General features: G+C 34.6%; 1 protein-coding gene across 1 annotated transcript in view; it reads right to left on the reverse strand.

Moving 5' to 3' along the window:
* Impbeta11 (importin beta11) overlaps positions 1-17,360 on the reverse strand; it is a 277,003-nt gene that overhangs the window by 237,357 nt on the left and 22,286 nt on the right. The window contains exon 2 of the mRNA XM_090391468.1: positions 8,429-8,529. Within this exon, the coding sequence (XP_090247594.1) occupies positions 8,429-8,529 (101 nt within the window). The remainder of the gene's footprint in view (positions 1-8,428; positions 8,530-17,360) is intronic.

Genomic DNA, 17,360 nt, shown 5'->3' on the forward strand with positions numbered 1-17,360 from the left:
ATCTGCTGTGGATCTAGATTGGCAAAATCCATACTGAAGATTAAAATGTTTCATGCTTTGTAAGCTTGATACTATCATCTCCTGTTTCAAAAATGACAACTTGAGGTTCTAACTTCCACTTCAATTTCTTATGCATCACCATTGTATAAACGAAATAGCATTTTTTATATAAACTTCTGAAATAAGTGTTTTTGTTTCTTATTCTCTATGCTAAATTTTTGCTTATCTCACGTTTTTTAGTCTTTTTTTTTTAGTCTCACGTTTTTTGGGAACTGGCTGTACATGGGTCCATCCCCATACTGTAGGGTGAATGCCAGCTAAGAACTAAGTGTATAGATGATAAAGAACAGGTCTTAGTTCAGGAGCACAATCAATAGGACTCCATCAGGACCAGCTGCCTTTGTGGTAACCAAGTTTATAAGACTCTTCTGATGTCTCTCAGGAAAAGACATGAGATGTAGTGTTCTATGAATGAAGTAATTTGCCATGGTAAATCAGGATATCAGCCTTGTCTAGGATATCAGCCTTGTCTTTAGGTGATGATACAATGCTACCATTACAGTGAGAGAGAGAGAGAGAGAGAGAGAGAGAGGAGATAACACAGATGGACAAAAGTTGCACCCAACAGCTTTAGTGAGGGACAAGGTGTAATGTAACTACCAGTGGTACAAGTAGCAAGTTTTCTACATTTAGCCCTATTGAAATCAGACTTAGCTCTTTTAATAATGGTTTTGCAAGTGTTGCAGACAATTGCATAGGATATGAAGCAAGCTGGTGTTTTTCAAACCACTTGTGATAGGTCTTGGCACACTTCCTAGAGAATCATGATTTAGATATAAGGTGGAAATTTTGAACAGAGTGAAGAATGAAAGCTTTGACTACAGGAGGTGTTTGTAGTAATAATAATAATAATATTCCAATATGAATTATTTATGTAACAAGATCACAACAATCATCTGGAGCTGAAGAATGAAAACAGCAGTCTGACCTTGGGAAAAAAAGCAGCAAGTCATATAGGTCCTTCAACTTTGCATTGCTGTAATGCCAGAGTACAAAAGGTTGTGAATGGCTGAAAGAAGGATGTTCCAATTCCACTGGAGATGAAACCTGAGTGGTATTCCATTGAAAAATGTTCAATTTGCCATTGAAAATCATTGAAGATTTTGTAACCAAGTTTTGAATGAGGTCAGAGTACAAAGGTCCTATATGCCTGTTTGGCAAAACATACGGTCCTATTACGTATACCTGCTCATGCAGATGGAGAATTCCTGTTGATAATTTGACTGAATAGCTGCATGCGGATTTTGATTGATCCACGTGCATGTGTGTGTGTTGTGATAACTGAAATACCATCTAAAGTAAAAATTGCCTCATCTGTGAAAAGCATACAAGAGAAAAATCATTAGTTACAAGTAAAATGTTATAGAAATCAAAATATCAATCAATGACAATGGCCATCTAGAAAAAGTGCCTGAATCCGTTTTCATGCAGAATTTTACATATAACTGCAAGACAGACTCTCTCTTTCAATGCAATGTTACTCATGCTAGTGCAGGGATTCTATGCCACTAGATGAAGTATATTTTCCCAAATTTTCTGTTACCTTCACAGTTCACCATACTTTCCATTTTATAGTGCAGAAGGTGTGTTACTTTCACATTACTTTCATAATGAACAGTTCAGAGCAAAGAATTTGATGACTCTTGGTAAAGCTAACATGCTTCATGTGCATTTCCACTGGCATGTCCATAATAAAAGTGCACATCAGCAAATTCAGTAAACATGAACTCTCCCTCCATTGTAAAATACTGATGTAATAATAGAAAATGGGAGAAACCTAACAGACTGGACACAATTTCAGGCATCTTGCATGTGATTCCGGTTTCGTTACAGTCATGTGATTCGAAATGTGTCCATCAGCTTTGCATATTGTCAGAATTCTTGCTGCAACTGCAAAGGATATCTTGGAAATGCAAGGTTTCTATACCCATGTTTAATGGAACCTTTTTTTTTTGTTAGCTTTAAGGTGGAATATACCTTTAAAGTTTATAACAGAAGTATTATTATTATTACATAACACCTCCAAGGAGTTCAAGGACTCATGGAGAAAGGGCACCTGCTCTACAACTCTCTGTCTCACCCTCAATCCACCAACTACAGCGAACCCTCTCATCTACACCAGCGCCATCTACTGCCCACCACCAACACCACTAGTATTTTCACAGACAATCACAAACATCCATGCCCACAGCAGGATTCGAACCCGCAGCCTTTTGGCTGGAGAGCAGATACGCTAACCACTCGGCCAACCAGGCCCTATATATACAGGGTGTTCGGGATAAATTTGACAGTTTCGTAAGGAAAAAGAAAATCTTCTTTGTATCTATTAAATTTAATGAATTGACAAAAAAACATTACAGGCAGAGTTAATTACAATACTATCAACAAGATTTACTCAAAATAACCACCATTAGCATCGATCACAGCTTCAATTCTGCTTCGGAACCTCGAACAAGCTGATGCTACAGTCTCCCTGGGAAGGGCCGCAAAAACTGTTTTAATTTTATCCATTAACTGGGCTTTTGTATTACTGGAAGTGCGATTGGTGTCTTTTTCAACTGCGCCCCATACAAAATAATCCATGGGGTTAAGGTCTGGGGAGTTTGGAAGCCAAACATTTGGACTGGTGAAGTCGTAGAAATTTTCAGACAACCATTTTTGACTTTTCCCAGAGGTGTGGCAAGGGGCCGAATCCTGCTGCCATACATACGGCCTACCATTGGCTACCCTTGTTATCCAGGGCTTGACTACAGTTAGCAACTCCACGAACAAAGCCCGAATTCCAATGCCAGGGTTCTTCAACACCTGTTCCTGCAGATTTGCGAGGAATTCTGCTGTACGAACGCAATCAGATCGTCTGCTAGGGATCTTTCTTCTTGCTACATCCTCGTAGTCACCATTGCAAGTCTCCAGTTCATGCCTGATTGTTTTTACTGTATTCAGGGAGCATTGGGCAGCAGTCGTAATATCCTTATTTTGATGGCGGGCACGAATCATCATGATACAAGTTATTCTCTTCCATGATTCAGGTGGGTTCCAGCTATCCATCCTTTCTGACATCTTGTATATGAATGAAGAAGGGTCCAAACTTTTAAATGAAGAGAAGTGTGTGTTAATACATGTAACTTACGGAAAAATATAATTAATTATAAATATGTCAAATTTATCCCGAACACCCTGTACACTAATTTTCATAGAAACCACCATCACCTTATATAAATATAGTTTTTAGTAGTTAGTCATTTTAATTGGTTTAACATAGATATTGCATTGTATTGCATCATATATCATTCCCACATCATATATCATTGCTGATATTGGATCAGAATTTTTTTTTTTTTTATGCTATAGACAGACAGCAAAAGTGCTCATATTTCTGTGCTGAGATTAGTATGGCTAGTTACATGCAGGTAACACCTCACAGAAAAAGTGTGATTCAAGCTTTGAATAGAGAAGGCTATTCCTCTCCTGAAATAACTAAAAGGGTGTCCTTTAGTCAATCTACTGTGATATGGCTACTGTCGGAAGTGAAGGAAACCAGATCTGCTGAAAGGAATAAAGGAACAGGAAGAAAGCCACTGTTTACACCATGACAAGATACAGTCCTAAAATGGCTCTGCTTTAAAAACTGCCATGCATCGTTCAGAGAACTGAAACAGCAGTACTGGGAAGAGCAAATGGGAGTTGTGGCAAGCTCTGTAACTGTCAGGAGACGAATCATTTGAAGGGACTGATAGCTAGGTGCCCTAAAAAAAAAGTCCTTGTTAACCAAAAAAATGAGATTAAATGAAATTGCCTTGGTTAAATTAATGCAAAGAGAATGCCAAATGGACCTCTGATCAGTGGAAAGGAGTAATTTTTTCTTTAATTTTGGTTTATATTAAACTAAAGTTTTCCTCAAACATGGTAGTTGTCTCCATAATTTTCCAAAATGCATTCGGATCACTGTGTAAGCCTAAAATAAAGTAATTTTTTTCTAATGGGATAAAGTTTAATCTGTAGGGCACCAATGGCACAGACAGTCTGAAGATGATCAGAAGGAAAAATTCAACCCTGACCATCTGGTGTCAACAGTCAAATTCTCAGCCAGTCAGATTATCTGGAGCTGCATGTCGTATCATGGTGTTGTTCGCTTGCATTTCACAAAAGGTTCAGTGAATGCATAAGTATACCAGAAAATTTTAGAAGAATTACTGCCTACTATCAGAGACTGTTTTACCGAAATGACAAACTGCATCTTTCAGGAAGACTCTGCTCCCTTGTCATATGGCAAAAAGTGTAAGTAATGCTATTATAATCCTAAAATGTACCATACAAATTGAGTTTAGTACTTAAAAAAACTTTAATTTTTGTTGCAGGTTAATAAGTGGCCCAATGAACATTGAATGAATTCAGTGACTAACATGGCAGGAAACAGTCCAGATCTCAACCCCATTGAAAATTTATGGTACCAAATGGAGACTAAAATATATAAGAAGAAGCTGAAAACACTTCAGGAGCTCCAAGAAAGAATTATAAAGCCATTATAAACTATGAATAGACAATTGCATCCATCAAGAAATTGATTCTGTCAATGCCATGCAAATGCCAAGCTGTAATAAAGGCAATAGGAGAAGGACTCATGAAGTACTGAACAGCAAAAAGTGAATTTTTAACTTTGAATGCTAGTAAAACTGCTAGTACATAGAGTCATATTTTCCAGTGAAAATATGACTCACCATCCCATTTTGAAATATTTGCAAATTTGCTAAATTTGTTATAATTTTCTAATTATATCACATCTTGTACTATAATGAGCCAAATATTAATCAAAAATAAAAATGTTATATTACATTCTTCATTATTTGTGACAATTATTGTGCTATTATCCATTTTCAAACAGGCATCAAATTTAATTAACAAAAAAAAAACAAATAATAAAAAAAAAAACATGGTTTTATAGCAGGTGATGCAGTTTCTATGAACATGAGTGTATATATAATTTTATACCACTAATGCATTTCTTGTTGGGGAAAAAAAGTTTTAATCCACAACTATTTTCTCTTCCTACCGTATAAAAAACCAGGAGACTGAAAGAGATAAGCAAAAACTTAGCATGGAGAATAAGAAATAAAACACTCATTTCTGAAGCTCATTTTAATCTGGAGCCAGAATAATATTTAGCACAGGTCTGTGAAATCCCAAGATCATGGACTAGTAATATGGAAGAGAAAATGTTCTTCAAACATATTGGACTGTGTTTAATTTTTTTAATGAAATATTTAATGATAATACAAATGCTTGCATATTCCATTCAAAATTTGACTCACAAATTATAACATGCGTAATCTGTATCCCCATTAACTGATCAATGAAGTTAAGCCTAACCAAGCATCCACTGTCCAAATATTGTTCTTTCACTACCAAGAAATTATTATTGCAATTTGGCTTCTAAAGCACTAAATTGTATGTGATTTTTTAAGCAGGCCACAGACTTCAGTGTTAACCGAGCAGGTAGTTACGAAAGATATATCCGAAGTGTGATATTCAAAAACTAGTGAATGTCCAGAAGTTTCCTTGGTTGTTCTGAACTTGTACAAGAGAGTAAACTAATGAACAATCTTGGGACAACTGTGGATTAATTTCAAGAACAGCTATAACAAAGTATTATTTTGAATTTCAAATTTACTGTTGATTATTAACGTAAGAGAGAGATCTTTCTTTAATCAGTTTGAAATAAGACAGTTCAGAATTAGTGTAAAAACATTCATAGAAGTAAGTTCTTTCATTATGTCTAATTTTGAAGTAAGGAATCCAGAAATATCTGCTTATGCAGAGAAGTCTGTTAATTCTGTATCCCGTTTTTAATTTTGATAATGATATTCACAATTATACAGAAATGGCCCCTTCAGAAGTTTTGGATTCAGAAGAAAACTATAACTGCAAAGCTATAGATCTGATAACAGAAACTGAATTAAAAGATTCTTTTAGCTTCATTGAAGGAATAAAATCAGACTTGAATTACAGAGAAAATTCTTACTTTCCTGCATCAGATAGTAATGCAAAAAGTAGATATCACAATGTCGCCCAAGTTATAAATGATATTGATTCATATCAGAATGAAATCAATTATCATAGTACTTCTAATAAATTTAGTAGTACTTCAATGTGCACAAATTGTGTATCTGAAAATACCAGATATTTTTGCTACATAAATAGACTCTTTACATTTTCCATTGATGAATCAAGTGGCCAACATCAGTTTACTGCTGTCAGGCAATATCAGGTAACAGCATGGATGAAACTATTGTGGTAGAAAATCCAAGGGAAAGCATTCAATGTGATATAGAAAAAATTAATGATTTAAGTAGATACTGTGATGGAAATGACTGTACTTCTTTTAACAGTGGCATAGAACAACCTGCATACTAATTCAAGTTCCCATGAGTACGATCATATTACATTTCTCATGGAATCAGATTCCATCATGGGAGATGATCATATAATGTTTAGCAGTATGCATTCTGATCAGAATGGAGAAAATGCCATGTTTTTCACAGATGAGGAGGACATGGATAGATTTTTGAATCCAGAAACGTATATAATTCATTTAAAAGAAGATGATTTCCTGGAAAATTAAATGTAAGTAAATCAAAGTTTTATTTAGATTAACTAATCATTTCAAAATAAGTAATATATCTTGTTATAGTAAAAATATGTAATTATTTCTGCTGTGATAAGAAATAGTAAAAATAATAATAAAATTTCTGTAAGATTTAAAATTATCTGATAAAATCATATGCTCCTACAGTTTGATAACGAATTGAAAAAAAAAAAAAAAAAGAAATATATTAATTAACTCAGATATATTCAAGAAGAATTAATACTTGAAATTCCGATAGTTCATGCTGTTCTTACACTTAAAGAAAGCAAAGCTATTTTTGGTAATAGAGCAATCCTTTTTTCAATTCAACTATGAACAGAGATAACTGTATTTTTAAGGAAATCATAACATAGAATAATATATTAGTTAAAATAAATTAATTCATACTTCCAATATTTTGGTAAAGTCAAACTGTCATCATCGTCAGGGAACACAAAATGATATCCAGGCAAAAAATCTCATTCACCACCCTCCAGGCGAAAAATCTTGAGAACAAGGTTTTTCGTCTGGAGGGTGGTGAATGAGTGGAATGCATTGCCTGTCAGTTGTGAATTCTTCATCTGTAAATTAATTCAAGAAGAGATATGATAGATATTGTTTTGATAGTTTGGGTCTCCCGCAATGAGTCTACTGACTCCATGGAGATACCCGTAATAATAATAATTACATAAAAATTGCTATAACAGTGATGCATAAGAAATTGCAATGGGAGTTAGAACTTCAAGATGAGATGTCATTTTTGAACAAAAGATAGTGTCAAGCTTACGAAGCATGAAACATTTTAAGACAAATAACAAAATATTTCTGTGACTTAAAAAGTTTTGATATTAAAAAAATATTAACTGAGATTTTCTCAATCAAGTTTTAGAAGTAGAGCCAGGATATATATCAAAAATGAAAGTACTGTTAATATCTAACAAGACTTGTAGAAAGAAAATCATACCAAATCCAGTATGGAAAAAAATTAAATAAATAAAAAATAAGTGTTATCACACAGTCAGAGTGGTGAGGATGTATGACTTAAAAACACAGAAACAAATACCTTTTCTTACAAGCATCTGGATATTCTTGTTACAATATAAATGTTCATATTAAACTGATTTCTAATACACTTTTTATATTTAAAATCCAATAATGCAACTTGTGTATTTATACTCTGATAAAATAAGTCCCTTCCACCCATTTAAGAAGGAAACATACTAATGTGCATATTCTGTCATCACATTTAGCCTCTGCTATAGAAGGCAAGCATCTAGTCGCTGAATGGAAAAGAACTTTGAAGGAGGTCTTTATCGTAGAATATCATATCAGTGGTTTATAACACTGGTAAAAGAGTGTTTAACCCAAAATGCGTTCAGGCAATTATTAGCCAATATCGGTTAAAATTTATGCCAACCAAGGCGCTAGAAGTAAGCACACACTTCATGACTCATTCTTATGATTCATGTTTTAATATTTCAGGTTAACATTTTGATATTTCTATTTGTAAATATTGGTTATTTACTTTATTTGTTTTTATTTTATTTTTTCAAAATAAAATAAAAACAAAACAAATAAATAAAGTTGTATTTAAAATAATAAATAAATAAATAATAATAGATAAATAAAATAAAATGAAATAAAATTTCATTTCATTCTTGTAAACAATTAGAAAAACCCCTCTCAGCAACTACATATATGCATTACAGAAATTTTATGTCAATAGTTAAAGATTAATGAACTTACTTTGGTGCTGTCCTTCTCCAATACCGATCCACTCCATTTTTGACATAAAGAACTGCTAGCCATCGCACATTTACATCTATAGAATGACTGGAAAATATTGTCTAAAAAAGAGAAACTTTTATAAATAATTTTAACTCTCTAAAACATATAAATATTTGTATATACAATAATTGTTCTTGTTCTAATTACTATTATATAATTATATATTTATACAATAAATAAGATTATATACTTTTTTATTATAATAATCTAAATATTTAAAATTGGTTAAATATTGAATTATTCTACCAAGCCATTCCTGTTCAGCAAATTAACTGGATAAATATGACAATAGTCAATTTTTATTATGAATATGTAAATTGTAGCTTCTAGAGCTGCAATAGTTATTTCTATAGGCAAAGTTTAAAAGTTGTACTCCTATACAATTATTTTTTAATCAGGGAATTTGAACTGGTCTTGAGTTATAAAGAAGTTATATTTACATATTACTCATATGTATAAATAAACTAAATATATATTTTGCTATATATAAAATTAACAAGCATCACTATTATCACTTATAAGGCAATAAGCAATTATAATGTGTAACTCAATTTTTTTCTGGCTTTCGTTTAGCTAAACTGTTTGTTATAAGGCTTTTTTTTGTTATTGTTGTAATCTCATGTTCATTACATAATATCTGTATATACAATAATTGTTCTTGTTCCAGTGTTGACCTAGATATATTTAAATCAGAGTTAACTAAAACCTTTTTCTAAAACAATATACAAAGAGAAAAATCTGTAAATCTACTGCATTGTTTAGATACAGATTCCACAAGATTATATTTATGAATGACTTGTAACAAATTTATGGATACAGCTAATTTACCATTTAGCAAAATTCAGAGTGCCTGGTGTTTGAAACTTTTAATTTTCATTCAACATATCTGATCCATTCAAATTGTTGGTATATTTTAAGGCTAAACCTGTAGTGTTTTTTTGCAACTCCATTGAATCTATATTAGTTAAGCCCATAACCTGATAAAAATGTGCAAAAATATCCTTACTTTTGCTTTAAAATTATTATTTCAACAAACACAAAAATGATATATATACCAATCTGTATACCAATAAAAGCACAGATTATGACACAGAAAAATGAAATATTAAATTAAAAAAAATAAGTGTTGCTATATTTATGCCTTTTGGTATCTTTAATTTATAGTATAACCAAGTGCAAAAAAACTTCCATCAACTATCTCTAATCCAGAAGATTTTAATAATAAGATGTGACACCTTTTGACTACTTGTATATGGGAAATATATGACTTCTGCATTACTTTAACCTTAGTATTACCTCTGGATTTGGCTCCCACTGATGAGACTCAATAAACGTCGAAACCGGTCTGGGTAGTGACCCTTCCCATAATGCATAGCATTATATGTGTCCACAAGGATATGTGCTTTGCATTATGGAATACTAAGGCAAGTTATGTGAAGTCATTAGCTTCTATATATTTGTTGTCACAAATTCTTCTTATATGCTATTTTTATTAATTTATTCATATTGGGTTCCCCTGTTCCTCGACCTACCCTTAAGAAGGGTTTTAGGGATTAAATATGTATTTTATGATGGTAAATCCGTATGAATTCACAGGCCGATTTGCCTTTCAGAGGGATGAGAACCTTTCATATGAGACCAACTAACTCACCTTTAGTCAAAAGAGACTAGGTAAAGATTCCTCACAATATGGACGGGAATCGAACCCAGGTCTTTCCGACCAAAGGGCTTCGTCTATACCAGCTGAGCTACGGAGGATCTTTTTATTCTATTAACAGTTCTAGTAGAAGCTTTGAGCCCTTCCCTTGGATCAAACTTTTCGCCACCCTTCTTTCACTGTACCTATTGAAGGCTTTTTTTTTTTTTTTTCCAAGATCTAAAAAAATGCAAGTGAGCTTTTCTTCCAATATTCTTTCATTTTTTTGTTCACTTATCTTCCTGAAAGTGCAAATTTGATACTATGCTTGTCTGTTTGGGCAGAAGACACACTGGCTTTCTTCCAGTTTTTTTATTCTGATCCTCAGTCTGACTTCTAGTATCTGGAGCTAGATTATTCCTGTATATGTTAAAAAGTAAAATACTGCTGTGGCACTTGCATAATCTGTTGTCTTTTTTTGTAAATAGGGACAGTTATGGAAATATTCCAATCTGTTCATGTCATTTGGTAGAGAAAAAGCCGGCCTGGTTGGCCGAGTGGTCAGCATATCCACTCTCCAGCCAAAAGGCTGCGGGTACGAATCCCGCCGTGGGCATGGATGTTTGCGATTGTCTGTGAAAATACTAGTGGTGATGTTGGGCGGTAGATGCTGTTGTTGGAGATGATGATGATGGTAGTTGCGGTTTGTTGTAGTTGGTGGATTCAGTGGTGGAGAGAGGAGAGAGAGTTGTAGAGCAGGTGCCCTCCCTCGATGAGTCTTTGGACTCCCTGGAGGTGTTACATCATAATAATATATGAGTTGCCTCCTGAAAATACTTCAGGCACAAACTTTGCTTACATTTGGATAAAGTTTAAACCAAGTATATAATTTCTTGGTATCTTTAATTAATAGTATAACCAAGTGGAAAAACTTTTAACAACTATCTTTTTTTCCTTCTAGAAACTTGGATTTTTCATCCCATGAAACATGCAATTAATAGACAAAATATGCTGGCCTCATAGCCTGAGTTGCTTTGTTGTAAATCCAAAATAACCTAACCTAGCCTGTATAATTAGTAGTTAGCTTTATGTCAGTTCTGATTTCATTACTATCTTGACATAAGTTTTGGAAGAAGTCTAGGCAGGTTTTCTCTTTGATTGTTTCAAGTTAATCTTTTTCTTTTACCTCCTTATTCATGTTTCTTAGAATTTTGTATACATTGTCTCTTCACTGCAAGACTCTTTCCAATTTTGCTATGAAGTGATCCCATGTTTGTCAATTCCTTTTCCTGCATGCTTTCTTGTGTTTATAATTAATTTCTGCTTCTAGTGATTTTGTGTTCAATCATTGTTTATATACTTCTTTTTTGTCTTGATTATTGCTTTCAACAATAATCAACAAAACAAAGCAATTTCAACCATAATCCCAGTTTTTTATTCCCTTCTGGTGTGGTGGTGATATCACAACCAACAAGTCGCTTGGGTAGGACTGGTTATAGACCTAAAAGTGGACTGTTGTGTTTATTTACAAATGTCAGGAGTATCAGAATTATGGAGATGAAATGTTTCACTGAATGAGTTTATTTGCACAAAAATTGTTGGAATAAAGTGAAACATGGTTGAATGAAGATGATATCCTGACAGGAATAGAAATGGAAAGGTACAGCACTTTTTGTGAGGATAGAAAGGACAAGAAGGGAGGGGAGTGCTGCTGATGACAGCAGTAAAATTATGTCCACATACATAAGGTAGACATGAAAGAAAGAAATAGTGGCAATGGTTTTGAGACAGTGTGCTGTGAGGTGGAGGGTGGACAGGAAGAGATATTTATGAGGGTGGTCTGAAAAGATCTTGCCCTTGACCATAAATAGCAACACTATCGGCAAGATTTTTTATTTCAAAGTTGCTACATCTGTCATAACCATCCATGTGAAATTGCAAGTCATTCTATCAAGTAGTTTGTTTTATATAGCTGTCTGAAGAAAAAGTGTTCTCTGTATCCCTTGAAATGGATAAAATGGAGTATCGTGTTATAAAATTCTTTGTAAAAGAAGGTTTAACACCAAAAGAAATTCATTTGAAGTTCATAAAAGTTTATGGGCACTCTTCTCTTTCATTTTTAACAATTAAGAAATGGGCTGCCGAGTTTAAATGTAGCCAATTTCATATCAGCCTTGAAGATGATCCACATGAAGGACGTCCAAAAATGTAGAAATCATTGATCAAGTGCACGATATGGTACTGGATGACAGGCGAGTCAAAGTGTGTGAAATTGCTAAGCCTATAGGCATTTCAAAAGAACATGTAGGATATATTTTGCATGAAGAATTGCATATGAAAAAGCTTTGCACAAGATGGATGTCGCGCTTGCTCACAGCAGATCAAAAACGCACTGGCATGAAAATCTCTGAACAGTGCTTGGAGCATTTTAACAAGAATAAAACCGATTTTGTGCATCAATTTATTACTATGGATGAGACTTGGATTCACCATTACACACCAGAATTCAAACAGCAGTCAAAACAGTGCACAGAAGCCGGTTGTTCAGTGCCAAAGAAGACAAAGTTGGTTCCATCAGGAGGAAAGCTCGTGGCATTTGTGTTTTGGGATGCTAAAAGCATTTTGTTTATTAATTAGGGAGAAATCTTTATGTGGATGTTTTCAATCGAAGGTGAGTTAGCCCATCTCATACGGAGGTAGCAGGGTTTTTTCTCCCGGAAACTCGGGTTTTTCATCTCGCATACAGACAAATCGGCCCTTCAGAACACAAGCAATTTACAGACAAAAAATACTAGTTGTGGTGGTGAGCGGTAGAGGCGTTGATGGAGATGATTGGTAGTAGAGGTTCGATGTAGTGGTGGAGACAGTTGTATAATAGTAGGTGTCCTCCCACGATGAGTCTTCGTACTCCCTGGAGGTGTCATGAATAATAATAATAATTATCTTGAAAAGGGTAAAACAATAACTGGGGAATATTATTCCCATCTTTTAACCAGACTAGACGAAAAAATTCGTGAGAAAAGACCCGGTTTGCAGAAGAAAAACATCGTTCATCAAGACAATACACCTGCCCACAAAGGTGTTTTGACAATGGGAAAATTAAGGGATCTGCACTATGAATTGTTGGAACATCCACCCTATTCCTCAGATTTGGCTCCCTCTGACTTCCATCTCTTCCCAACACAAATTCTTCCTCACTGGTCAGCGTTTTTCTTCCAATCAAGAGGTGATTGCAGCTGTACAGGGGTATTTTGGAGATCTTACTGAGAACCACTACAGGGACAGGATAATGGTGCTAGAGCATTGGTGGAATAAATGTATTAGTCTTAAGGGAGATTATGTTGAAAAATAAAAATAATTTTGAAATTATAAATTCATTTTTTCATTGTTAGGCCGAGAACTTTTCAGACCACCCTCGTAGTTAGATGTTACTATAGACCAGGGAATATGGAGAGAGAGGCGATGAAGAAATGTATAAGCAACTTGGGTTGGTGAACAAGGGAAGGGTGATTATTATGGGTGATCTTAATTATGACAGTATAGATTTAAATGTAGAGATAACATTTGGGAATAAGAAAAATTAATTTTTTGAGAGACAACTATCTTAGGCAGTAGGCAAAGGAGAGCATGCAAGGATCGAGAGTTTTAGATCTGATCATTTCATTAGAGGATGCAATTATAAGTGAGGTTTCACATTTCCCTCCAGCTGGTGAGATTGATCATGAAGTGAGAAACTAGGTTGTGTCCAGCCATATGAGTACTTCTGTAAGGAAAGGTATATGTGGAATTACAAGGCTGGTGATTATGATAAGCTTAGAGCTATAGCATGAAATGAAGAGTTGAACAGTAAGGAAATAAATATTGCTTGGGAACTAATTAAGAAATACTTAAAAGCATCAATGTGGGAATGTATCTGAAGATAAAAAAGGTGAATATGATAGGTGACAGGTGGATGAATGAGGGAATTAAGCATGAAATCTGGAAGAAGAAAACGTCACTTTGGAGGCAGCACAACATTCATAATGATAATAATCAGTTGCATGAAGAGCATAAAGAACAAGCCAGGAGAGTGACCCAGTTGGTCAGCAAAAGGACAGCAAAAATGCAAAATGAGCAAAATTAGCAAATCAGGCCAAGAAAAATCCTTGGGAGTTTTTTCAATATGTGGCAAGTAAAAAGAAAGTTTTCATAGAATGGAGAGGGATTAGAACAAGTAAACATCTCTGGAATCTGTATAAGGAGGGTATATGAAGGGACATAAGGAGCAGTTCTTTGCATGGAAAGTGGTTAGTGAATAGAATGGACTACCTAACATAGTGGTGAATGCATTGAATGAGTTTAAAGCATTGATTAATGGGCGATTAATTTGTGTGTAACAAAATTGGAGATATTCTGAATTTTTGTAATAGATAACAGTAATAGATAATAGATAACGGTCTAATTCTATTTCTGCACCTCTAAATACCGTGCTATCTTTTATCACTGTTTTCCTATTAGCTATTCTATAGACTATCATAGAATGGTAAATTCACCCCAAGTGAATTTATGGCAATCTTTATGCTTGAAAAAAATCATGTCATATTTAAGTTATTATATGTGGAGAAATCCCTATGTGTCTGCATCCATTTCTACTGCATTTAGTTTCACTATTTGTTCTTATATTTGTATCAAATGGAATGTTCCCTACTCTGGCACTAAAATCTCCCATTATTTAATAGATAATCATTCATGTTGATTTTATCCTTTACTTTTTGTAAATCTGAATAGAAGGCACTGTTCTCTTCTTTTCTCATGGTTATGGACACCAATAAGAGAGGAAGCCACAACTTATTTGTAACCTTAGTTCTTGAATTCTCTCACTTTCCCTCTTTGGAAGCATCTGTAGCTAAAACCAATAAACGGAATGAGACCAAATTTTATATTGAGACTTTTGAAGGCATGGGGAGATGATTTCCACAAAAGAAAGATTTAGTATCAAAAGTCGCCAATAGGAGAAATTTTGGCACTGGCTGAGCCAAAAGCAGTCAAATATTTGCAGTAAACACAGGTAAAAAGGATTATGCAAATTTTACTGTGCATACGTGACAGCAGCGCACACCAATTCCACTTAAAAAGGGATTGGGAAAGTTCAGGAAGTTATTCGAATGACTGACGAATTGTGCTCAATATGCGTCCTACCCTGCCTCAGCGTGCTTTACTTGTTAAGTTGTTTTACCTTAAACAGTGCAATGCCGTAGCAGCCCTTCAGGAATTTAGAAGGCTTCATAACCTATGTACAGGTCCTATGTCAGCTGTAGCACTGAGAGCTATGATTACGAAGTTTGAAGAAACTAGATCACTAGGAGTTAGACCTAGCAGAGGACGAAAAGCAGTGCAAGAAAGGTCAGCACATTGAAAATTGTGTATGTGGTCCAGATGACCCTGATTCTGATGAATACAACATTATTTCCTGTGAGTTCAATCACTACATTAATTTCTGTCTCTCTCACAAGTTGTTGTTTAGTTTAATTATTATTATTATAAGGCGCCACATATCCAGCTGGAATGAGTGACGCAGCTGTCGCTTACACCGTCAAAATGTTATTATTCCATTTTATCTGCCTTTAATGTAATTATTCGCTCAGCCAGCCAAAATTTCCCCTATTGGCGACTTTTCATACTTTCTTTCACGGAAATTATCTCCCCATGCCTTCAAAAGTCTCAATATAAAATTTGATTTCATTCTGTTTATTAGTTTTAGCTACAGATGCCTCTAAAGAGGGAAAGTTATTTTATAGCCACCCTGTAGATTGTATAGGATATAGACATACTGTATAGGATTATGTGCAGTATGTAGACATATGGAGCAACTCTGATGGTCAAAGGATTTGTACACACGATGGATTATATACCAAACCCATCAAGCACTTAAAAAACTCCACTGACTTCTTTCCAAGCAGTGTACATAAAGTCCACCATTGGAACGGCATTAGAATGCCCATGAAATGTAATAAGAACATAGTTATTACTACAGCCTACAAAGGCACAGTTGTTCATGATAAGAACAATTATTTTAGAAAACTTAATCTTCTACTTCAAGAGACCAAACTTAATCACAAATCAATAAAATCAACGATCTCTTAGACGAAGTTCATTCCTGTATTAAAGAAACATCAAAAAGGCTAAAAGTTCATTTAGGTTCTTCTAAATTACATAAAGAAAATATTCTGTTAAGACCTATAGTGAACAACATAGGATGTTTAAATTATAAACTCTCAAGATACCTATGTAATCTTCTCTCTGAATTTACAAGAAATTGTTTCTTTCAAAAAAAAAATTCAATAAGGAGTAGTGGTAAAAGTATTGGAAAAGTTGGTTAAAGACAAAATTCAAGAATGGGTGGATCAGGATATGATACTCTATAGAGGCCAACATGGTTTTGTTAAAGGTAGATCCTGCCTTAGCAATCTATTAACTATCCATAATAGAATAACATCAGAGTTGGACAAAGGAACTGGCTACACAGTGGTACTTCTGGATTTTGCTAAGGCTTTTGACAGGATACCCCATAGAACACTGTTACGCAAATTGGAGCAGATGGGAATGGATATTAAATTGGTGATATGGATAGGAGAATGGCTCAGGGAGAGATACCATAAGGTGGTGTATGGAGGAGCCGAGTCCAGAATGAGGCAGGTGACCAGTGGTGTGCCTCAGGGCTCTGTGCTTGGGCCAATGTTGTTTAATTTGTATATAAATGATATAGGAAACGGCTTAAAGGGAGATATTCAGTTGTTTGCTGATGATGCAAAGTTGTGTAGTGCAATAAAAAATCAAGCTGATGTTGAAAGTTTGCAGGAGGATTTAAATAAGCTGGTAAAATGGGCAAAAGAAAATGGATGTCAGTTCAATGTGGAAAAGTGTAAAGTCTTGCATTTTGGGATTAAAAGATTACCAGCTGTGTACTACATCGATGGAAAGGTACTCCAAGAGATTGATGAGGCTAGGGACTTAGGGGTATTGGTAGATAAGGAGATGAAGTTCAGAGGACACATTGCTAAGGTGTCCAAGATTGCACATAGGATTACTTGGTTGTTGAGGAACACACTGACATCCAGAGATAAAGAGGTTATTATTCCCCTTTATAAAGCATTGATACTTCCACATTTGGATTACTGTGCTCAGGTCTGGTCACCTGGATTCCTTGGAGATGAGGAGGCTGTGGAGAGGGTTCAGAGAAGAGTGACCAAGTTGGTGAGTGATATAAAAAATGCT

Source organism: Typopeltis vanoorti, chromosome 4 (genome assembly GCF_054136105.1).
Source record: "Typopeltis vanoorti isolate ZY-2024b chromosome 4, IOZ_Tvanoo_1.0, whole genome shotgun sequence".
In the NCBI taxonomy this organism is placed as follows: domain Eukaryota; kingdom Metazoa; phylum Arthropoda; class Arachnida; order Uropygi; family Thelyphonidae; genus Typopeltis; species Typopeltis vanoorti.